Source organism: Bombus bifarius, unplaced genomic scaffold (genome assembly GCF_011952205.1).
Source record: "Bombus bifarius isolate JDL3187 unplaced genomic scaffold, Bbif_JDL3187 scf7180000009243, whole genome shotgun sequence".
Taxonomy (NCBI): Eukaryota; Metazoa; Arthropoda; class Insecta; order Hymenoptera; family Apidae; genus Bombus; species Bombus bifarius.
This window is the reverse complement of record NW_022884989.1, coordinates 1,242,820-1,267,336: the sequence shown is the minus strand read 5'-3', so window position 1 is coordinate 1,267,336 and position 24,517 is coordinate 1,242,820. Positions and strand designations below refer to the sequence as shown.

Below are 24,517 nucleotides of genomic sequence, written 5' to 3'. Positions count from 1 at the left end.
GATATTTTTGATATCCAAGTATATAGCAGACCCAAAACTAATTTTTATTCAAAACATTTCTTTGACAAATTATAGGAAACTGCCTGAAAAATGATGGATAATCTCAGAGTATATACTTTGCATGTACAAATACTTGTCTTATTTGAAATTATTAAATATTATGAAAAGGATATTCGAATAACATTAATTGTTCTATTTAAAATTATTAAATATGATGAGCAGAATTTGAAATATGAAAATATAAACATCTATCCTCTATCAAGATGTAAGGTATAAAACCTGAACAATAATTATTATATCACAGGTTATGTTGTTATATTATATTTTCTTCTTTTTTTGCAGAATCTTAAACTTTCGTTCCGAAAAGACCAAGATGGATGTAAACAAGTAGTTTATATATTTTTTGAGAATTATTAATCAAATGTTGTATATTACTATTTACCTTCCATGTTAATATCGTTTATCTGATGATTAATTCAGAAGACAGATCAAATCATTGAGGCCTGAAGGATGTTGTATGTATATATCATATCGCATTGGAATACAAATATGTTCATTTTACAATTAAGTTATACAAATCTTTAATCTTTATAATTTGTAATCCAAATTTTTTTTATTTTTTTTATATAAGATTTTATATAAAATCAGGCTGTAAAATAAATGACAAGAATGATAAAAATTTAATAAAAAATATTTTGAAGCAGTCTTAAAACTTTAATTTTTCTTCTTTTTAATTAAGAAAAAGAAAGTAATGTTGAGTATTTGAATATATTGAAAATTTTAATGCTTTGAAAGGGTGTACATAGACATTTGATAAGCCTTACATGGTACAAACTGGTACTGTTTGACATGCATTATATCTGACGTTCTAGTATTACATAATGTGATTGGTATTTAGCGAGTACATTATAGCAGAAAGGAAAAATAATAGCGTGTTTGGAGTATTTTATTTTATTTTATATCACACAAAAGCGCTACACCTCGTAGTGTCCAATGTCGAGGGTTATGATCAGTTTCAAAATCGATCGATCCGATGTACTTCGAATCTGTTCTTTGTGGTTTTCTATATATAGGGCATTCATAAAGTTTTGGATCCTTCCCTGCAGTTGTGTTTATTGCGTAAATGTAAATCACAGGCATTTGTTCATATAGAACTTTTGGTTTACTTTCTACTAATTTGCTGGTTTTACGATCAAGCGAAGCACCCTCTAAAAATAGGCCATGAACGTATACTCCCTCCTGAGGTGGATTTTTTATATCTTCCTTGTTAAATCTTGTAATTAAATTTTGTAATACAACAGAGTCAAGAGCCCAACCTTTATGTGCTCGAGTTACTTCCTGCGAAAAATAGAGATTTGGAAATCAAAATTATTTTGTTTTAAATTTGCAAATATTGGACAGCTTTCTTATCGATGCAATTCAAGAGATGATATCACGAGTAATTATTTTTAATTCATTCGAGGTATTGTATAATAATAAATTTCATTTATCGTTGAAAAAAATTAATTTTAAATTTAGTATTTTCGAAAAAGGAATATTTGTCTAACTTGTCTCATTGCAGTTAGAAATCCCTGAGGATTAAAGAATCCAGTCATCCAAAAGACCTTAGGTCTGCCGTAAATGCACCATTGCCTGAATTGATGATCTCGTTCTAAAAGCTCTGTGTACCAAAATCCAAGCGTTGCCGATTCCCAGGAAATTTTTAGCCATTTCTCGGGAATGCGAGCGTCGTACATCGCATCAAGTGACTTTCGTAAACCTTGGCTCATCACAATGGTACCTTCGATAGCTAATTTCAAATCTGTTAAAGTGTTATACACTTCTTTAATGACTCTGGTGATCCTGTAGAAATTCGACTAGTGAGCAAATTATTTAGAGATAAAAAAGAGAATGCAAGAAAGTATACCTGTCGATTTCTTGTCTCAAAAATATATTCATCGGTAACAGTGCACCCATTCGTTGAAGTGCTTCTTTCACTTCAAAAGAATTATATTGCTTTGGTAATTTGGCTAGCATATCGTTAGCAAGTTTATAGACGACGTTTTCTCTAGTTTCACCGCCTTGTGCATTCCCTTCTTTCGGTTGGACACTCAAAATCGTGTCAAGTATTCCTTTCGCTGTATTTATTTGATAAGTAATGTCTGCATTTGGATGTAAACCAAACACTTCCGGCGTATCGGTTGCAGGCAAGCTATCGATGTAATCCAAGTATCCCTGAAGATTCTTGGTTTGTGGTACTTTGTATCCACGATAAAATTCGAAGCCAGGTCGCAATAGTACATCGCAAAACCAAACGTGCGTAAATGTAGTTAACAAACGCTTGTCGAAGTCATCAGTGACTCTACCACCGTATTGAACCTGCATATAGAAATAAATATAAAATAGTTGGGTATAACGAATTTTTGTATTTTCGTTTCAGTTTTATGATGTTTGTTATTATTTTGAAGTGTGATCATTTTGAAGATTTTTTTGATTGGGATCAACCACGTGCAACTCGATGATATACCGATAGTAAGTCACCAAAAATAAGGTAACACAAAGTATTTTAATAAATATTTGTATAATTAATGCAATTTTCAAACCTCTCCAAGCATATAGCAAATAGTTGGCCACGATACTCCCCGTTTTGGATCCATCTCATCCAAATGATTCTGTATAAACTGAACGGAAGCAGCAAAATCAGCCTGATTAAATTCGTATGGTACGTTCCAACCAAGAGGTCCGAATTTTCTACGTTCTTGAACTACCGTATGTAGAAACGCAACAGCATACAGTAAAGGTGGCCACTGTGATTGCGTACTGTAATCCAATGTGTCCTGCGTTACGCCTTGGTAAGTTCTTTTCAGGCTGGCTCTAATACCTTGCGGTGGTTCGTTCGTAAATTTGATGGCCATCTGGAATGATGCTGGTTATAAGAAAGAACTTATTTGTCTATAAATTAACCCTTCTGACAGATGTAAGGAAAGACCTGCAGTAAACCAATAGGAAATTGCGGATGAACTTCTGTAGTCATCCAAAGTCTAAATGCTTCGTGCACAATGTCTGTTTCAACTAGAGCGTCCATAACTTCCGTGCAAAAAGGAAGTGATAAGTGAATATTTTGTAGCAATACCCAAGTACCAGTGTTCATAGCGTCCGAGATCAATTTTCGAGCATGAAATTCTTGGCCTTGGCCCATGGACACCGATCGCAATTCTAAAATATACATTAAATATAAATTATACTTTTAAATGAAATCGTAGCTTATTTTTATTTTTATATTTATATAAGTTAAACGTTCTCAACTTGCTTACGGATGACTTTTTGCTTTGCCAGTGCAGTAATCTGTGGGCTAGGGTCTGATCCTATCGACAATATACATATAAGCGGTGATCTAACTTCAGACTCTAACCACGTAGCTTCTAGATCCAAGATCTTCGTTTCTCCATACTCTTTCCCTAATGATTCAACCACGTATTTTTTCGCCTGGGACAAAGTTCTATCCGGACTCCACGATCTGATCAAAAGTAATTTTCTAAACACGTCGAGTTTCTTCTGATATCCGCAAGGAAGTTCCTCTTCCTCGGGTTTCTCTCTTTCGTACCATACTCGCCATTCTCTTTCGCTGAATTCGATTTTCGTTAGAATATCCGAGAACGTGTCTAGTTTACTGATCTCGACTAGATTCAGCCAAGTTATATCAAGAATCCATCTGAATGGTTTAGGTGTAACTGCGTTTAAGTCCAAAGATGCACCGCCTTTAATAAAAGCGTTGAACTCTGTATGAGAAATTACACCTCGATGACAGTCTATCTTCATAGCTAGCATCAAGGTGAACAACGATTTGTGTCGTTCGTATAGACTTCTCAGAGTAAAGGCCCACACTTCGTAGGTAAGGTGACGAAGAATTATGTTTATTCTTTCACCAGTGATAGGACTTTTCACAGATTTGGTAATGGAATTATCGAATATAGTCAGAAATTGTCGCAACGAATTTTGGTACATTACGTTTACGTTGCTCATCTCTACAATAAGGAAATACAAAATAGATCCTCTCGAGGCGACAGCACGGAATTCTTCTCGGGCTAACATGATCTTCTTTTCCGTTAACGCAGACACCTTTAGTTTTTCATTAACCGATTCTGCAGTTACTTTGGTTTCTCTGAGCACATTTATAAGCGCTTCATCGTCTACTAAAGAGCCTTCGGAAGAGGTGAGTCGATGTAACAGAGTGCTTTCGAGTTCTTTCATTGATCGTTGGTTCGTCATCACTGATTCGAACAGAGCCACCCTTTCGGCTTCTAAGTCTGCCTTTTCCATAAGGATAACTCTACCAAGTAGCTGATCTTCCAGGCCTAACATCGTGACAGTAAAATCGATTATCGATGTCTTTGCTGAAATTTCAGGACTGTAAGCAGGATTTGGTAATTTCGTGGTGATGTACAACATAAAACCGGGCATTACATCGCATTCTTTGTCACCGACGATTACTTTCTCGATGGAACCGGATTTAATAAAATTCTTTTCAAGCACGTTATCGAGAACTGGATCTAACTCTTCCGCGATGTCTTCTATCAACAATGGTCTGCCTAAAGAGAGGCTGTCTTCAAGGTGAGTCCTAAAATATTTGTGATTAAGAGACGTAATCTGTAGTTCGTTCATGCATTCCTTGTTCTTTATCCACATTTTTCCTTGATTCTGAGGATCTATTAACAGAGGATACGAAGAGGATTTAGTTACGATAAGCGCATTTTGCACAGACAATTCGTCATTTGGTAGCCCTTGAAGCGTCCATTCCGACATTGTCGCACTGTCTACGAGCATGTTTGTAATGTTCAGATTTTTAGTGAAGGGAATGGATTTAGTTGCCAAAATGTTCATCCAAGATGACACTAAGCTAGCTCTGTACTGTTGATTATATGGTCCACAGTACGATAAAAAGCCAGTTGCTAGTAAAACATCTCCAACTAGTCGACCTAACTGAATTTTGAACTCGCTGCTTTGCTCGGTCCAGCGTATTTTCTCACCGCCTAACCCGTTAATCAATGCGGTTGCAGCTGTCATTTTCCTAAGACACACGTTTGCAGCTTCTGTCAATCTTTGCTTCTCCGAAACAGCAGAGTCATATTGTTCCTTAACCGCTTGCAGGGCCATTTCTCTTTCCGATAATTCTCTCTCGGCGTTTGCCAGATCCTCCATGGCCACCTTGAGTCTTGCTTCCTGTAACGCTAAATTAGCCTTCAGTGGTAGGACTTCCTTATTCACCGAATGGAAAAAAGCCATTGCCTTTGTCCAGGACAATAAACCTGCCACGTCACCGCAAACTCGTCTAGCAGTTTCCATGTTATAATCCTCCATCTTAAAGTAAGGTTGAAGTAATTCAACCATCTCGTTGTTTATTATGTCTTTCGGATAGTTTTGTAATTGAAGCAAGAACGTGGTGCTGGCCATTAACTTTAACGATTCTGCCCAAGAAGGCTTTGGACATGGCGCAGCTGTATCCGGAACAACCGATCCAATTTTGCGTTGAAATAGAATTAACACACAATCCATGATTCTCATAATGAGATGAGGTGGTCTACCCAATTTCCTGACGGTAGCTATATGAGCCGGTTTAATAGTGTTCAGAGCAGCTTCTGCTTCCTCCAGCGCAGGCTTAGCCGCCTCTAGCTTTTGTTCAGCTAAGGCTTTTTCTTCTGCTATGCAAGCTACCAATTGCTCAGCTTTCTCTTTCACTTTTTGCACCTGATTCTTAAATGCCTCTGCCTGCATTGCTCTTTCTGTCACTTCCAAGAGGACAGTTTCTGCTTTTTCAGATGCTTGAACTAGCTCTCTTTCCATCTCAGCCAGATCTCTTTTCAAGATCTCAACTGATATCGAAGCTTCTTCCAGCTTCGCTAAGCCAGTATCCATGCGCCTAGCCCCCTCGCCGAGTTCATGTTGTTTGCTTTGGTAGATATTTTTGTAGCCACCGATGAAGTTCAAATACGATTTTGGCGTGACGTGAGTAGCGCGACGAAATCTTTGAAAGTATTCCGCGGACGTCAGAGAAACAATATCCTGTATGGAGCCTAAGGCATTCACCAATTCAGATTTGACTTCGCTGGTACAAGCTATGCTAAAGTCGTGCAGAAAGTGTTTAGCGACTAAGATTAGAGCGTCCCTGGGCCAAGGCTGGAACCAATCGATCGTGCAGCCTGATATGAGAGCTGGAAAACGTTGAGCACGATTTCTAAACTTTTCGCCAACCGGGGAGAAACAAAATACTACGTGTAAATTTTGACAGGTCCTCTGAAGAAAGAAATCCATTACGAGTTCGTTGTTGATCGTTCGTTTTGGATTTTCGCGTCTCAGAATAGGCGTCAATTCCGAAATGATCTCTTGCTGTTCGTCACGAGTGAATAAGTTGCTGATAACCCCGGAACTCAGAATATTGTTCAAGTATTCCAAGAAGCCCTCCTCTTTAATATCCAGATCAGTAAATATAAACGTCGTACCCTTTCCTTGAGCTCCGCACGTTCGATAAAGATATCTTAGATCTTCTAAAAAATTTGCTACGTTGTAAGATCTTGTCAAAGTGATTTGAAACGTTTTGTAGCCGGCAATGAAGGATGACAATTTCGTGAGACTTTGCTTGCCAGATCCTCCGACACCGACTAACATTACATTCCCTTTTGGATGTCTAATGACTCTAGATATTTTAACCAAATGCAGCATGGCATCGGGGAAGAAGACCAAATCCATACCAGAACCTCTTTGCATTTCGTTGAATTGCGAAAGGAACATTTCTAGTCTGTCCCTGAGGATTTGGTCGTCATAAACGGGTTCGTATACTTTCGGTAACTCAACGTCGGCGTCTTCACCTTCTTCACCGGTTGGTTCGGGCGCATCTCTAAAAATTGTCACAAAAATGGTAAAAGGTGCGTGTAATTGAGCAATTCTTATGATTTTCTAACGCTAGTAAACATGTTAATATTTATTTAAGGTAGAAGTTTTACCACGCCTCTTTTTCGATCGACAATATTACTGTTGTGATAAGCTATATAATCTGACTTAAATTAAGTACGGGGTTGATCGTACTGATAATACTTACCTCATGAAATCTACGAACACAGGATCTTGATCGAGCATGTTCGTATAATCCTCCCCTAGCATTTCATTAACAACTTTCAGAATTTCTTCATCGAACCAGTCTTTATCCGCTTGTATAGTGAATCTATCACTGAATACGCGACTGCATTCGTGTTTCCACAGCAACATAAGCACACTTTCCTTATCGATAACTGTGGATAGTGTACCAAGCATACCTTGCCAAATTCTTGATAAATCTCGAAGATTAAAGGTATAGTGAAACTTGGCCGGTGTAGGTAATAAATTAGCTCTAGTTCTTTCCCAAAGTGTTCTTGTCAGGGGAACCATTTTATTGACGAGATTCCTAACTTCCGCTGAAAATCCTCTTTTAGCGTTGTAATGACCTTCTCCGAGTACGCTAAAAATGCGATCAATGGATGCTTCGTTAGGTAGCGTACAATTGAAAATGCAAAACTGTCTCTTCAATCTTAGAGGAATGTCATTTCTTCCGCCACCTGGTTGACACATTGCTGCCAAAAATGTTACGTCTACGATGCTAGTAAAGTCTCCAGGTTTCTCTAAAGAATAAAATCCTTTCATATCCATCGTTTGACGAACAATTTCGTTGGTGATTTGATCACCCCACTCGTTTATTTGTGGCAAATTTATATCATCGATGAAAACCAACATTTTCTTCCCTCCTGGTGGTCCAAACGTGCTACCTAGACGTTTCTCCACGTAACTTTCTATGGTTTTCTGAAACTGATATGGACTCGTAGCCGAACTGAAATTGAACGATCTACTTAAAGTGGTCTCTCTGTTCGCTTTTTTCATGTACGACTTCATCATGACAGTTTTGGCAGAACCTTGTTCACCTATTAATAAAACTGCTTTATCTTGACGACCAATTAGATCGATTAGGTATTGTATTCTCACGTTATCAGGTATAGGAACCAATACATTGCTGTAATCAGGCGTCGAATACTCTGGATAAACGTAGTTGGTCACCATGCTTGTCCACGTATCCCATTTACCCTTTTCACTGACATAGAAATCGAACAATTGTGCTTCGGGGTATTTTTCTGATGTTGGTAAATCTAAACTTTCGAAATTTTGTCGCAGGTAGGAGTCATACTTTTGCCTGTCCGATGTTTCTAACAGTGCTCCTATACCCCACACCAAAGCAAAAACGTAAAAACGTTTTAGATGTTCGACTGTCATCGGTTGGCGTTTTTCATCTTCTGTTTCTTCGTCGTCGTTTTCTTCTATACGTACCTCGGGTGGAATTAGACCCTCGAGGAGACATAACATTTGTCGCACTATGTTGCATTGTAGAACGTCTATTGTCAACGATAAAGCTTGAGTGCTCCATGAATAAATCTATAAATTAATTATATGTTGTTGTAATTACAATATCACAATATTACAATGTTGTAATACAAAAATATTGTCAGAAATTTTATTTAGGATACAAATAGATAGTTTTTAGAATTAACTTAATATTTTCATAGTCATTTTTTCCAGGAAATATGAAATAGGAAAAATAGTTTCGTAATAAGGTAAAACAATGTGATTAATTTTGCATGTTAATTTGTAATTACATTACTAATTTGTTTAGAATTGGATATTTATACACTTGGATCAGATGGAAATGTGGGATAATGGACAAATATAAACTTGAAATATTAACAAAATACATATCGAAATATCTGGAAAATAAGACATAATTTTTTTCACGTTTAATTTTCTTTATCAACATTTGAACAAAATTTGCGCAAGTATCTCTATCTAATCTAATTATATGTCGGAGATGAAAGAACACCGGAGTCTGTAATTGAACAATTGTAGTTATTCAATCCGATTGTAATTGTTCGAGAGTTGTGATAGTGAGCTTGGGCTCGAGGCGACAGTCAGTCGCCGAACGTAGCCGCGGTCACGGGATGAACGCTTTGTCTAACAAAGGTATGGAGTAATTCTATAGCTCTCCTTAAAAGAAATATTCGTGGCGACACGCGACAGTAAACATTCCAACGGTTTCTGTCCCGTGGCTCGCCACACGCAGACCCTATTCTTCGAGTAAGATGATTGCCAGATGTCGATGCGTCTCCGCAGTACATGTTCGGCTAGCTCGAGGGCCCGTTATAAATCTTAAGATTTAGTCAACTAAAGTCCTTCAAACAGACAAACAGTCTTTGTCCCAACTACGGGAAAATAGGGGAGACCTATTTTTCAACGAGCGGCGTCTCCCACTAGCAACTTTCCCTCGAGGGCGGCTAGCATCTTTTTCTAACCACCCATATGGAGATTGACCAATTAGCAGCAACGCCAATTTCCCTTACTTTCTGAACGAAGGCTTTTCTCGACGAATCCGATGATCTCGTGTCCTTAGACACACCCCATTATAGTTTTCCTCTGTGGCATCATCGGGACGGGAAAGGCATTCTCGCTCGCGCTCTCACTGATGAAAGGAGTAACCCTTTACGACCAGTGAATATTACGCATCCGACTTAGATTTTGTGAGTACGTTCATCTATCATCCCGTCGACCGCGGATTCGTTATTGAACCTAGGATCATTGTCATTAGTTTCTCGAGTACCTAACTACCACGGTTACTTGTCCGGTTCTATAATAATCGTATTTGCACTAGTCAATGTCTTCTCTATTGCATAACGACAACGTGTAACCCAAACGAAGATTCGTTTCACGCCCTTAACCCTAATTCTAATGTAAACCCGACATATAAATAATGTGTTTTTAAATATTTTATAGAATGGCAATTACGTGTCTTTACCTGCGTAAAAGAATCTGTAAAACATTGACCAAACACTTCTTGCTCCAAAGGTGTTCGACTTTTCAACCAAGCAGTCACCACAGGACTCCAGTCCAATCCTGATGAACTCATGTACACCATTCCATTACGAGATACCGTAGCTGGACTTGCATTGTCGATATTATGAGGCTCAAAGATTATCTTGCAATTAGATGACATCGATAATCGGTCACCATTCGCAAGAGTGAGAGTTTTATTGTCGTCCAGTACAGAGTTTAAGTTCTCGATCCAGATGCTATCTACAGGTCCGTCAAGCACCATCCATACGTACTCTCCTTCTTTTAATTTCAATGTTTTGCGCCATAAAGCTGAAAATATTCCATCCGTCCAATCATTAGTCGCCACGTCCAATCGGCCAAACATTTGAGCAGCTGTTATACTTTTTGGGTTCATTCTCATCTCTCTGTAAAATACGTTCCTGATCATTGACCGAGTTAAATCATTTTAAGTTATATTATTTGGTGAAAAAACAATTTTTAACGGTGTTTCGTAACGATGTTCGAAAAATATAAATGACAATGGACATGGCGTTATACATTTGAATATATATAAGATAAAATGAAGAAAAAAAAATGATTTCGCGGACTAAGAATGAATTTTTATGTTGCCATATAAATTATTCGAAAAATATTTTTCAATGTAATTACCTGTGAAAATTGCCGCACTGCGTTAAAGCTTTCATCAAAATATGTATACAAGTGGTTTTTCCTGCACCGGTCGGACCTAGGGTCATTATTCCATGTCTTACCCTTTGTGTTTCGTACAGCTGTATTAATTTTAGCACCCAAGGCGGATGGTATATCAATCCAGCTTCTTCTACTTGTTGACTAATAGCAGCTTCCAACTCTGGATAAGAAGTCTTTTCAAGAGCTTGATTTGGAAACAGATCAGCCACCAATGATATAAATAATGGTTCGTCCTCGTCTAAAATAATTAATGTACTCAATACTAACATTTATTTCGTAGATAACATTTACTTTATACATATGTCCTTGCAAGTGGTAATAGTAGATATTCTTAGTATAGTAATAAGTATAATTATGTACCTATGAGTTTCGAAAGATTCATATCTCTTAAAACACGCATAACGATCGTGCTTTCAGAATCTTTGGAGTTTACCCTTTTCGACGCTCCTAATGTTCTTAATACGGACAATATGTTTCTTAGACCAAAGTCGTAATGGACCTTTACAAATGAACAGGATGTTTATTGAAATTACAATTTAGTTACTGTGTTTTTAAATAAATTACCTGTTTTGTAAGTTGTTCTTCGCACAATTTGTACAAAGTGTAAAATTTCCGAGCAAGCGTGATGTTTTCCAGGAAACCACAGCTAGCTAGTTTTACTCGAATAATGATTTGTCTATCAGGTACCATCATAGCGACGGTGCGGAACTGTATCTTTAGATTCTCTGGAAGTTCTTTTCTACCAGCATATCCAGGATTCTGTAACGCAATTCTTATCTTATAATTCTAACTTTTACATCACATACAAGGTTTCCTGCAAGAAAGTAACTTCGCATTACAGTATTAATACGTTTGTTATCTTTTATTTACCATCGTTATAAATATTCCAAGCTCAGGACACATGTCGATCAAGTCTCCATCGGTAAAAACGAACTGCTTCTTCTTCTCCCTTTTCGCAGCCAAAACAACTGCAACTTGTTGAGCAGCGACAGACAACACTGGTAACTCGATTCTATTAAATTCATCGAAGCAACCCCAAGATCCGCTTTGTGCTAGTCCTTTATAGATACGTCCTAATCCCCTATAATCCATTTGATCCGAACAATTGAATACTACTATATACTTGGCCAAAGTTTTGCCCATATCTTTGACAGTTTCGGTCTTGCCTGTTCCGGCTGGACCACAAGGTGAGCCACCCATAGACATCGATAATGCTTGTGCCAAAGTTATATAGCATCTAGAAATATAAAGTAAGAAATAAAATAGAAGAAAAAGGCATACATAACTTTATAATATTTACGTATTTATCGTAATTTATTGTTGCGACATTTGTAGTTACCTATCTGTTAGTGGAGTAATCACGAGTCTTTCTGTGCATCCTAGATATTCGTTTTGATATGTAAAGTTCACGTCTGTTATGCAGATCGATGTTTTGTCAAGGTCTTCTTTGAAGTAAAATCTGCATTGCTTCAGCCACTCGAAATCGTTCAGTGATCGTACATTCAAGCGACACTATGTACGAAACCTCATAAATTAATATTCTTTCAGAGGTAAACAGAAATATAGTAGAATTCGATTTATTTGAAATCATCGGGGGAGAAACAGATCGTATAACTCGAGTCGTGTAATAAGAAATTTTACTAATTCTCTTTACGTATAATTTTTCGTACAGAACAGTCAACATAACTTCTGATAAATGAATTCAATCGGTAGAAGTTAATCGATCGCTAACTAAACTTTCCAGATAAGTGCAATTTCTCTGTATTATTTTACGAAGAAATAATTTTTTAAGAAAAAAGAAAAATGTCAATAACGCTCTAGTTTCGATCTCTAGATTTTTATATTTTTTATTCTCTAGAATAATAATCTTTTATATTAGAACGTAAACTTTAGATTTACTAGCCTTACTTGGACTGTTCTTTTTTATATTCTCTGGCAAAGTTTGCACACTATACAACAGGACACCCTGTACATATTAATATCATTTTCTTTCAACTTACTAATATATCGAAGATATCACGTTGATGCACATGAATTGTAATCAAAGTTTCAAATTTTGTTCTTTCAATCTTTGCAAGATCTCTGGTAGTCTGATCGATCAATGTATTCAGTAAATCCAGGAATCTGTTGTTTGTTTCTGTCATAATCTTTTTATCTGCACGAGCTTGAGCTAAAGCTAGTTCACTGTCCCTGGTCCAGATCATTTGTATTCCTAGTAAACCGACCTGAGCTGGCATTTTATCCAAAAATGTAAGTAGATTAAAGTTTGCATCGTTTATCATAGAATGACACTGCCGGATTATCGAGTGTAAAGATTGTTGCGATGTTTGCAAAAGTTGCGTTAGCCACGTTTCTACCGAGCCCTCTGCTCTCACCGCTTTTTCAAGCTACGTTTCAAAAATTGCTCGGTATTATATTTTTATTAATGCGATACCACGATAAAATTATATTTCAGCGTTTAAATATATCATTAAATGTTATGAACAAGATCCCACACGTACCAAGATCGTTTCACCTTCCGATGAAATAACGGCGGTCATTTTATTATATTCGATATCATGAAACTTCACATAACGCGTATTGTCGAAAATAGATAGCAGATGGTTCTGTATCGTGTGAGAATCAGAAGCTTGACCAAGTATCTCCAACAAAGCAGGGTCTGATACAAAGAAGAACCTTGGGAACATCATACGCTTCTTTTCTAAATATCTGCAATTGCACCAATCATTGTAGCAATTTCGTTTACTATTTACAATTACTAATTGTATGCGTACCCACTAAGAGATTTCTGACACAATTCCAGCTGTTCCTGCAGATGTGGCAGAAGTTGCTTAAGCAAATCATCTCCTACGCAACATGGTACCACTCCCGGAGTCTCATGTGCCCTCTGCATGATTTTCTGCCAGCTCTTATCAATCTTACTAAACCTTTTCGCTTCTTTCGGTAATTGTTTTGCTATGTCACCACCAACGAACACGGCTTCTAGATAAACCCACATATTTTGTACCAGCAGCCATCTTTCTAGTATTTCGTTTGTATTCGACAGATCCGTGAGCCATTGTTGTATCTGCTTGCGGAATGGTGCGTTGTATCGATTCGACATCAACGAGCCAAGCACCATTAAACTGTCTTCCAGTTGGCCAATCGTCTCAGCAGTGGTATCTCCTCTTAATAATAATTCTCCTCTGTTGTTAAACGTCATGAACGTCAACTCGTGAGACGACCATTCATTCACCACGGTCCTTAATTTCGCCTCGATGTCTTTTTCTTTCATGGCCGAAATGCAAATGTCCTCGATGTCCTCTTTATATTTCAATAAAGGCGCCTCCAGGATGTTCTTCAAGCAGAAACCCTCGCTTTCGAGGTCAAACGAGTAGCCCGTCACTTCTACGATCCTGTGCCAGTGGCGAGGTTTCATGGCTTTGTTGGCCATTAATTCTAGGAGCGGACACATGTCGTTAAAGTCGTCGATGGTTTTCTTTAGGGCGAAGAACGCGGGCCATTCCTTCAGGCCTTTTGGCAACTTGCGGCATCGGTTTTGGAATTCCATTAGCTCGTTGTTTATGTCCTCGATATTCACCTGAACATTGCATCGGTATTCTTTGTTATAGGCAACGTAAGTTATCTTGCTTTCAATATTGATGTATTATGTACGATATATATGATCGATATTAAATTAACATCAGCAATATATAATAATGTTCTGATATAATATTCATATATTGCACGAATATATTCGATGTGTAGTTAATATTAACGAATGATCAATGTATTATCAATAATTGTTCCGAATAATGCAAAGTAGAGGGTGGATAAATTTTAAATAAGAAAATGTCTGTTCTTCTTATCGAAGTTATAGCTATTAGAATATCAAATTTGAATATTACATTCTCGGATTTGTTTGAATTTGTGGAAGATTGATGAAATCTAAAGATATCTTGCATAATACATCTAATGATATAAATAAAAGATTTTTCTACTAAGTATGCGCAAATACTTTCACGAATCGTTTCAGATATTCATTTTTGAAGAAATATTTTACCTCGCCCCATGGAATGTCATAGTAGCTGTTCACCCTGTCAATAACATCATTGTACAATTTATACAATTTCTGAAGCAAATTCAGCTCCTTTCTTATTTGCGATAGTTCAGGATAATCCGTTGTAGGCAAACCAAACAATTCTTCACCGCTTTGGTAAGTTTGCAATTTTCTCCACATGCCATCGAATCTATTTTGGAACAAGATCTGCCTATCCGAAGCTTCTCGTGGACTCAGACCAGCTTGCATAGGTCCAGAAGATCTGTATTCCTCGCAATACATCTTGTTATCGATACGGAAGTTCTCGAGATTGTTTCTAAGGTCTTCCTCGAACTGTGGCTGCAGCTTCAACAGCAACACGTGACTTTCTTGCGCTCGTGCGAGCAACTGTTGCCACGTATATCTCAAGTTATCAACTTGTTCCAGACATTCTTGGTCCACTGGTACTTCGTATCTTGTGACGATATTGAAGGCTTCCTCGATTGGGTCGATTTTTAATTCCATGTCAACTTCCTGTTCCCGAATTTTCTTTAAAGTATCCATAATAAGTCGTACGTCGTCCAGATCGCGTATCTGACGATCCAATTTACGCTCCATTTCGTTCATTAACGCATAAACATATTCCATTTCGCGTCGGTACTTCTTTTTCATTGCTTGACCAATTTTGTGGGTGCACGCTATGGACATTTGTGTGAGAAAAGCGTCTATCTCTCGGAATATGACTGCATTTTTTATGTATTTTCTATTTTGCGAATTTTGACAATTTCTTTATATATATATTTTCTTTTTGACAGCAATTTATTACAATTCAAATCTGGCTATCATTTTTTTTGGAAACAATGATAGCAAGATAGTTTTATTTTGTGAACTTTAGTAATACATTTGACGTTATTTTTATCTACACGTCACGTATATCGCTGCTCTTTCGTGAAGAATAACGAGTAATAAATAGTAACACAAATATTTGATTAATATATTCAATCTGATTTCAAATTGGGGGAAAATTATGTTGTTTCGAGAAGCGTTACAAAGAAGAAATTCGAACGTATTTGGGTTGATTTGATCTTCTATTCAGTAACACTGTAGTGTTATTATAATTAAAAGGTAAACAACACAAAAAAATGTATTTTATGAAGCTTCAACGCAAGATTGTGTGTATAGAAGGAAAATTATAATTAATCTCCTACGAATTTCAAGTTAATGTTATTTTACCTTTGATTTCCGTGTATAAGCCATATTTCAGCTTCTCCGTGGAGACAGCGATGGAACTTCCAAAAATGACCATATCAGGTTCGGTTGCTAAAAGATCTTCGAGTTCACTGTGCTTTCGAAGCGTAGATTCAAATTCAGGCAAAGAAATTTGTAGTAATTCCCGCATACTTCTTTCATTCTTCCACAAAAATTTATATGGCTTCCACCTATCGATAAATTCTGCAAGGTCCTGCAATGATAATTAGAAATTTGTGTTACTACAAGCAGAACGATATTTACAAATATATATAAGATTTCTTACTAGCTTGAATTCTTGCATGCACGTGTTTATCATGGATAATAGTTTTATCACTTCTTTGTTATCCATCACCATTGCGTGAAAATTCTGCTCCTGAACAGGGAAAATCGATCTCTCCTCAGAGATAATTTTGAAGAGCCTTCGTCTTCTGACTCTTGCATCTTCTGGCTCTTCTTGTTTCCTCTTCGCTGCTTGCATCTGAGCGCGCATGACGATATCTGCGAAATTCCTTTTGGGGTAGGCTTGACCCCATGTATCCTGAATTATTAAAAAGTATTATGTATTACAGCATATATTAGACGTTTTACTATAATACTAAACGTTTATCATTGTATGTGTTATACCGTATATGTTAAAAATCATACCTTATTTATTCTAGAATTCCATTGCGACACTCCTCTCGCAACGCCAGCGATGGTTTTACCAACTAAAGTTAGGACTTCCTGTACGTCGTCTAAACTAGGTTTCACGGTCACCATCGGTATCATTAATGTTGCATGAAGCAGAAATATTGGACTCGGTGCGTCCTCTGATCGAACGATAATTATTAATTCATGTGATCATCCGCAAAACTTTGGACTATGCATTTATATTTTATCGAGTAGGAAGTCACCTGGATCGATTTCCCGAATAAATCGCTTTCTAATAATGTCCAAGGAGCTTCTAGTGACTCTTATCAGAACATCGACGACTTTTCTAGAGTAATATCTTCTCATTTCGGACACGGCATTTCGAACCATGTCTTGCATTCCTTTCGGTAGGCTACCAGGAGTAACCAATAGCTGATGAGGATCGTCGAATAAATTCCAAACTAAGGACCAATCTTGTTGGACCGTTTGGTCCACTACCTCTTCTTTTTCTGTAAACTCATCGTACATAAAAGTTATGATTCGGAAATATGCAAAAAGAAAAAAGTAAGAAATGTGGATTAAAATGTTATGAACGATATCTATAATCTATTTTTTTATATAATTGATTTAATTCTTATTGGAAATAGATTAGAGTCGAAAAGAAACAGAGGCGTATCGTGGTACAAAATTTTTGAAAAAAATCCAAAACAGAATTGCGTTATGTATTAGCGAAGTTTGCTCGCAAAATTTTTACGATGAAATTTTTCATTTTCACGCTGATATATGAAAAGAAATTTCGTGGCTATTGCTATATTTAATTATGGAAGAAACTAGTTTTTCAGATAATGTCGCGTATCACCTTCGCTATTAAAAAACTCGAATTGACTGGAATTAGCAGCGGCTTTGAAATTCTCTGCCGCGTTCTTAACAAGATCTAGTACTTCTTCCACAGCCTCTTCCACCATCATACTTTTACGATATAAATCTACCGCTGCCAGTCTGCATACTTCTTCGGTCTTCTCTACAAATTCCTCTATAGTCCAAGGCTGATCAGATTCTGGCATAGAATGTAACGTTATCTTTTGCATAGCTGCCAGCACCTGTAAAATCCTTGGAACAAGGGAAGAGAACTTTTATTTAATTTTATAAATACCTATGAACCTATGCAGAACGATCAATGATAAAAATCTGGAATCCTTATCATTGTAAGAAATTTTGTTTAACTGTCAAATATCAGCAAAATTATTATATCTGTATAACAAAAATACCTCTTTTAATTTCATTGTATCTAATAAGAATTTGTAGAAAAGTAAAATAGACGAAAATTAAGAGACACCGAAGAAAGACAAAAGCAAACAAGTAACATAATATATGCTTATCTAAAAAAAGCTATTGTAATTTAGAAAGGTACGATTTGCAAAAAGTTTAAACAGAAATGTACCTATTGTCGTACACATCGTGAACCCTTGTAATAAGGATATCAAATTCCTTGATCTGCTGTTTTGTGTTCTGATAGAAGTTTTTCCATTCTGGGTTGGTCCAATTCAGAGAAGTCAAACCAGGTTCCAGCAAAGATGCAACTCGCACCAAATGCGGTAGTAACAATGGCCTCACTTCAAGTTTCACACGTCTGGCCGTAAAGACGAACTCTTCGATCATCAATTGAAGAGAGTCTGTGACCAATGTGAAATAATCTTTCTTCGCCAAAATAGTCAATGCGACGATAGGAATTTCCAGATTCAATTTGGCCAAGCAATCAGCTTCTCGGAGCAGGAGAGTGACGCGTCCTTCTAGATTGACTTTAATCTTTCCTGTTTTTTCGTCCACCGCCAGCAAAGGTCTGGATCGATAAAACAATGATGTTTAGGTAAAAAATTAATATAATAAAAAGTGGAATTAGTTAGTTTGGTTCTTGTTTGCGAGGGACTTGTATGATCGATTTACCGTTTTAGACAGTCTTCAATGACCCAAGAGTTTTGATGAGTCCAGACTTCAGCGATGTCTGATTTATATTGGTTCAAAACGCCGAGGGCGTAATTATACCGTTTTTCTAGTTCCATAGTAAGCGGAAGAGTCTTTAGCACTGGATGATTGGAAACTGATGTAGCCAATTCATCTAAGTGTACTCTGAAGAGAAAATAATTTGAGTCGGTGATATAAAAATCATAAATTATCGTTCGACGATGTACGAATAACTTGTTTAATTTACTTCAATGAATTTGCCCAAGTTAATCTTCCAGCGATAGCTGGCATATGCCTCGGTAATGGTGGATCATCCCTCTGTTTTTTGAATAACTTTAGTATTCTGTCCACTTCTTTGTCGCAATATTTTACTACTATGTTGTACTTTTCATCTAGTTTCGTTAGTGGTATCTTCTCACTGACCTTAAAAGCAAACAAATCAATTAAAACATTAAAAAGTACAAAAATGAAGAAACTATAAAATAAAAATATTCAAATATTAAAGTATTAACAAATTTCGAAAGTAAATGATTTTAAGATCTACTGAATACAATATGTATGGACAAAGAAACACATTCATACATACAATTAGATTCGAGTGCAATAATTACAGTAATCGTGCAACTTTACGTGTCAAATGTACAAATTCTCGTGCATTATTTAGTCAGCTATAATGCACCACTTTACTTTTTCGAATCGAGTTAAAAATCGTATACCCTGAAGAGTTTCCCAAACGTCCGCATAATTTTTCTCAATGATGTTACCGATGTTTTGTTTCAGGGTATCAGTTTTTGTCATGAAATCATTGTAGTCCGTATCAAATTCGGTATTCCTTGGATCTAGATAATCGTAACCTTTAGCGGTAGCAACTTTCTCAGCCTCTTCGAACGTTCTTATGGCATCGTCCAATGCTATTGGAGTAAAAGAAAATAAAAAATAGAAAGATGAAAATTACGCTCACGAAACGATCTAAAGTTGAAAAGCGTGGATAAATATTAACGAATTAAAAACAAATAGCATCTGTATATTAATTACATACATTCTCCCAATAAAAGACCCTCCATCCTTCTTTCGAAGAGACTTTTGTAATCTTGTATCAATTCGAACATAGTCAAAATTTTTCTTACTCTATCGCAAAAGGAATCGAATCGTCCAAATACGTGAGTTTCTGAAAACGAGAATTCTTGTTCGGTTACAGCAGGAGAACACCGAACCAGTCTATAAGTTTCTCTGTAAGCTCTGTAATGTAACGGTATTCTTTGTTATTTCCCACACAAAAGGACAAAAAATGAATCAATACGTCTCAGATCGAAGTATAACGATAGAAAACAGCGAGTCCACAATTTACTTGTTCAGTTTTAAGCAATGCTTCAGCCTCGATCGCGCAACTGCTCGATCTTGACCCCAGACAGTTTCTCGACCTCTATTTGTGACGTAATCTCGACAAGCCACGATCATTTGATTCGTGATCTTTATCATTAACGAACTAGTTCGTTCCGATGTGTTGTAATACCTCGACACGCTGTATATTAAACGAACTGTTTGTAATAGCGATACGAGGGAATCTCTCATCTTCACCTGAAAAATATGTGATATCAATATATATATGAATATATATAAAAACACATAGAAGACAATATAGGAAAATAAAAATAATTTCTATTTTTCGTACGATATGTTATCTTACTGGATCGTCCAAATACAAGCAGTGACAGCATTTTTCCAACGCTTGTATAAATTTTGCATTATCCTTCGCTTCGTTATAACAATAAGTGACATCATCCTCTACATCGACCCAATCTTTTATCAACTTGGAACGAGCAACTTGCAAACAAAGAAGCGACATTCGTATTTCGTGATCCTAAATATTTATACGTAGCACAGATAATAGTTTACTCGTTATTACGATTGACAGTAAAATCATCTGCTACGATAGGAAAACGCAAATAGAACCTGAAGTTTGTTGACTAACTGACTGAACTGTGCTCCTCTTCGTTTCCAATATTCCAATTCTTGCTGAGGACCAGAATTATCATTCTCTCGTTTCACCTGCTTGCTTTCTACCATGAAGTCTTTCAATCTCTTGATCCACGTTCTTACCCTTTCCTCTACGATATTCACAGCGTCTTTTTTCGCTATAAATGCTTTTGCTTCCTCGAAGTTGCGCACTTGCACCATTAGAGCTTCATCGTCGTCGAATACGCGCCCTTCGTGAGCTACCTGTTCACACACTGAGAAAATTTGGAAAATATTTTATATTTTCGTTTTCATATCAAAAATAAAATATCAAAATATTGATATCAAAGTTCAAAATATCGAATATACGCTCGTTACTTCTACGCTATCGCTGCAGGTTTCTATTCATTTGTAAAAAATGTTAATCGTGTTCATAAAAATATAAATTTGCATAATTATTCGCAGTTTAACGATATAATCGCTTAAAATTTTACGAAAACATAGTAACTGTATATATAATTCTATTGTTACCTTTCAGAGCACTGCAGAAAGATCTTAACCCCGGTAATAAAAGGCTCTTAATCATCGGGCAATCGTCCTCTCCTTCAGAGCCAGGATGTGCAAGCGCATCCATGAAAACGTACTCTACTACCCTCTGTATCGCGGTTATTATCCCCACTTTTTTTGTGTCTATCACACCGGTGTAAAGATCTTTTTGGAAACCTTCCTCGGGTAATTGTTTCGAGATATTTAATCTAATAAAAGTTTCGAGTTTGCGTCACTGAAGTGCGACTACCAATTATAACTTCATAAGACTGTTATGTATAACACTTATACTTTATATCATACCTGAATATGTAAACGCATATTCCAGTACAAGGTACTTGCCATCCATCGGTAAGAAACAATTTCTTTTTCCCTGGTTCTTTTATTTCTTTTTGTTCTTTAACTTTCGGTACCGATGTGCTTGGACTTGGTCGAGTGGTCGAAGTTTTTGCTTGAATCTGCAAAATAAAATTCCACGGTTATTTTATTATTAACGCCGGAATAATTAGACTCCGATAATACCGATATCTAAATATACTAAATATAAATAATTGTAATAAAGAGTCGTATCATGAAAATAAAATAGGTACATACATGCAAGAAGTACGTTTCCATCTGAATGAAAGTCAACATTAATTTTGTCGAAAGCACTTATGTATTCTTAACAATTGCATACAAAATAAGATCGAAATGCGACAAAATGACAAGTTTTAGTTTCTTTCTCCTGGTAATTATTAAGACCGTGTGAATATTTTCAGTAAAATTAATATCGACTTTCATCGAGATAGAAACACGGTTATACAGAGTAATTTATTTTCATTATACTACTTTAATTATAATTATTTATATGTACATTAAAAAATACTTGATAATTTTGACGTTAAATTGAGGTTTTCATTCAAAAATAAAAGATAAAAGGTTCGACCGTTTCTATAGGACGTAGAGTTTCAGATTCCTCCACTTCTTGATAATACCAGACGAGGGTGGACTTCATATGGGGCAAAAACAGTTGATTGATTTCGTCCAGCATGTCTCCCTCGAAAACGTGATCCATGACCTCGTGGCGGGACAATTGTGTAGCATCCATCAAGAGTTGGAAAGCGAATTCTAGACGGGGATCCATCTCCCCTCGTCTTGCCTTTCTCTCGCATTCTTCTCGGCGTTTCTGCGAAGCAAATCGAAGGATATTAATTGTTTTTTATACGCCGTGCTCGAGTCAGTAGTAGTGCCTTGTCATTGGTCAGACATGTTCGCCTATCCTCTTTATTACAAGCATGGCGTAGAATAATCGATTCCAGTTTTATTTTTTATTTTTGATGTCATTTCTTACTACTGTTATCAAAGTGTGATAAATTGTTATATCGCACACTCGAGTTTCAAAAATCCAATTTAATTTCACAGTAGAGCGACTTTGTGAAGTTGCGTTTGTTAATATCGCTACAGTTTATCTAATTATTTATTGTCCTACTGTCCTACACGAACTTAACTACGTGCACGACACATTAAAAAATCACTGTTTCATATTCACTTATGACAATATTTCATTATCGAGTATTACGGTAATCGGTAGCTTCACTCAGCGCTTCGGATAATAACAGAAGAAAATATAAAATAAAACGGCCAAAAAGCAAAAGAACAATAGACCTGGAGGACATCACCGGTCCCTTCTTCGTCGCTGCCTTCCTCAGAATTCTCCGACTTCTGTTGAACCAACAAAGCAGGAGCTTGTACGAACATGGTCGAACGAATTAAACCGGCAAAGAAGATACAATTACACGATAAAAGGATGGATAACGCGATGGCGGGATTCACCGACAGTTACACCGGCGAACTGAAAGACTTCCGAAGTAGTGTAAGGAGCGGATATCCAGTGCCACGAGTTCGTGTCTGGTACCGCCCTTCTACGTATCGTTCGTGTCGTGTGGGAATTTCCGCGCGATTCTGTCGACAGTAGTCGATACTGATACCACATAGTGTGTATTCTTCTTCCATTGTCGTAAAATCGTGTTATACAAGAATAGTCCATATAACAATGAACAACATTCGTGGTATTAATGATAGTGATGGATTACATCGTGCATGTTTTAAAATTAATATTGGTGATCGAGATATTCGTCAAAGCGACGATTCTTACAACATGTTGTGAATATTTCTTATTTGTGAATCCACGATCCAGTAGCTGTGTATGCGCGACGATGAAACTAACAGCTCTGCAACGAGTATACAAGAATAAGTTACGTATGAGTATTTGTATTTATATACAAAGATTATTCTTATCTTCTGAAGCGTTGCTTTTGCTTTATATGTTTCTGCCACCGGATTAACCAGCATGTTACGATACAACCGGAAATATTAGTAATTCAACATCGCTTTTTAAGCGATGATTCGACGATGTTGCTTAAAATTAGTATTGCAGCGAATGTTTTGAAATTAAAATGTAACTTTGGTTTTTCTGTTTCAATTTGTAGATTGCCAGTGCTCGTGTATTGCCTCGCGTATATTGTTTTTCTACTTTTTGCTTTATTATTTATATTCATTGCATGGAGTAGGTCTGCAAAAAATTAATTCAATTAATTGTACATAAAATACTAATTTCGTATTAATAATATAATTAAAAACTTTTTCACTTTATACGTGTAATATGTAGGTATATATATGTACTTTTGGTGTCACAGTTGTCCTACCCGCATCTCGCTTTATGTGTATATAAATACGATTACATTTATGTACAATGTAGCACATAAATGCGTACGCCAATTCCTATATGCTATACTACAAAATCGAGATATAAATATATTCCTACCATTAAAGTATTTGTAAGTATTTAAAAATATACTTCAAACTGAATTGATCACAAAATCAAAAGGTTAAAATCAGATCTCCATATGTCGATCATTTAAAATCAATCAAAACCATCACTTGTAATTTCCTATTATCAATATGTATACGTGCCTCTACCTTATTCTCCTCACTCGTTAACAATTTCGCTTTTATCGAGAGCTAACCATTACAAGTTACACGTGAGAATTACACGTTGCACGCGATCGATTACACGAATATCGAACAGCTTGAATCGCCATCAACGAATAAAATGAACATCTTCTACGAGGTTTTTCAAACAACGCATCGATCAAACCGGTATTAAATATGGTTCGTACCACATTACCCAACGTGCACGCGAATATCCTCTTAACACGCAGATCGAGAACAACCATCTGTATCACTAATCGACTAATATACGTGTCAATATTCGATTAACGTTCGTAGAGTTGCATCTCGAACATATTCTGAATCACTTGGTAGAACAACGATACGAGCTTGCCTCGTATTTGCATACGAAAGTGTATGTTTCTTACGTGTAACAACATCGATTCACGAATGCGATAAAACGAAAATCGCACGAGCCTCAGAACGAATCACGCGTGAAGCAACAGTGAAAATTTAGAAAGTTTGGAATATCGTGTTTGTTATCTAATCGAGATTTAAGGGTAGGTTCGTAGCAATATGCAGAAAAATGTTCGTACGAAATGGAATCCTTATTTACTATGTCCCTAGCAACCATTCGTTACCGTGCTAATTAGGTTTAAT

The 24,517-nt window shown here is 36.6% G+C and overlaps 1 protein-coding gene across 4 annotated transcripts; it reads right to left on the bottom strand.

Annotated features, from left to right (window-relative positions):
• Window positions 1-754: 754 nt before the first annotated feature.
• On the bottom strand, window positions 755-23,292 carry LOC117214757 (dynein heavy chain 5, axonemal). Of its 4 annotated transcripts, XM_033461068.1 has the most exons (35): window positions 22,574-23,292; window positions 21,855-22,094; window positions 21,233-21,387; window positions 20,915-21,138; window positions 20,381-20,658; window positions 20,115-20,288; window positions 19,776-20,005; window positions 19,467-19,666; window positions 19,115-19,338; window positions 18,675-18,850; window positions 18,410-18,592; window positions 17,907-18,305; window positions 17,325-17,575; window positions 16,729-16,974; window positions 16,481-16,644; window positions 16,119-16,373; window positions 15,818-16,046; window positions 14,609-15,282; window positions 13,341-14,146; window positions 13,068-13,275; window positions 12,567-12,953; window positions 11,906-12,078; window positions 11,437-11,803; window positions 11,131-11,325; window positions 10,927-11,065; window positions 10,528-10,804; window positions 9,842-10,283; window positions 7,073-8,430; window positions 3,294-6,871; window positions 2,969-3,195; window positions 2,583-2,894; window positions 1,907-2,358; window positions 1,548-1,842; window positions 952-1,338; window positions 755-918 (listed from the first exon to the last, which is right to left on the bottom strand). In XM_033461068.1, exons 1-34 carry the CDS (start codon window positions 22,664-22,666, stop codon window positions 952-954), a joined length of 13,998 nt encoding a protein of 4,665 aa, XP_033316959.1. In that variant the 5' UTR covers window positions 22,667-23,292; the 3' UTR covers window positions 755-918. The 4 variants fall into 4 exon arrangements, 3 of the variants coding, with proteins under 3 accessions (XP_033316959.1, XP_033316957.1, XP_033316958.1); XM_033461066.1 differs by lacking the exons at window positions 19,467-19,666; window positions 19,776-20,005; window positions 20,115-20,288; ... (3 more) ...; window positions 21,855-22,094; window positions 22,574-23,292 and having other exon boundaries at window positions 19,144-19,382; XM_033461067.1 differs by lacking the exons at window positions 755-918; window positions 19,467-19,666; window positions 19,776-20,005; ... (4 more) ...; window positions 21,855-22,094; window positions 22,574-23,292 and having other exon boundaries at window positions 19,058-19,207.
• Between the last annotated feature and the right edge of the window lie 1,225 nt (window positions 23,293-24,517).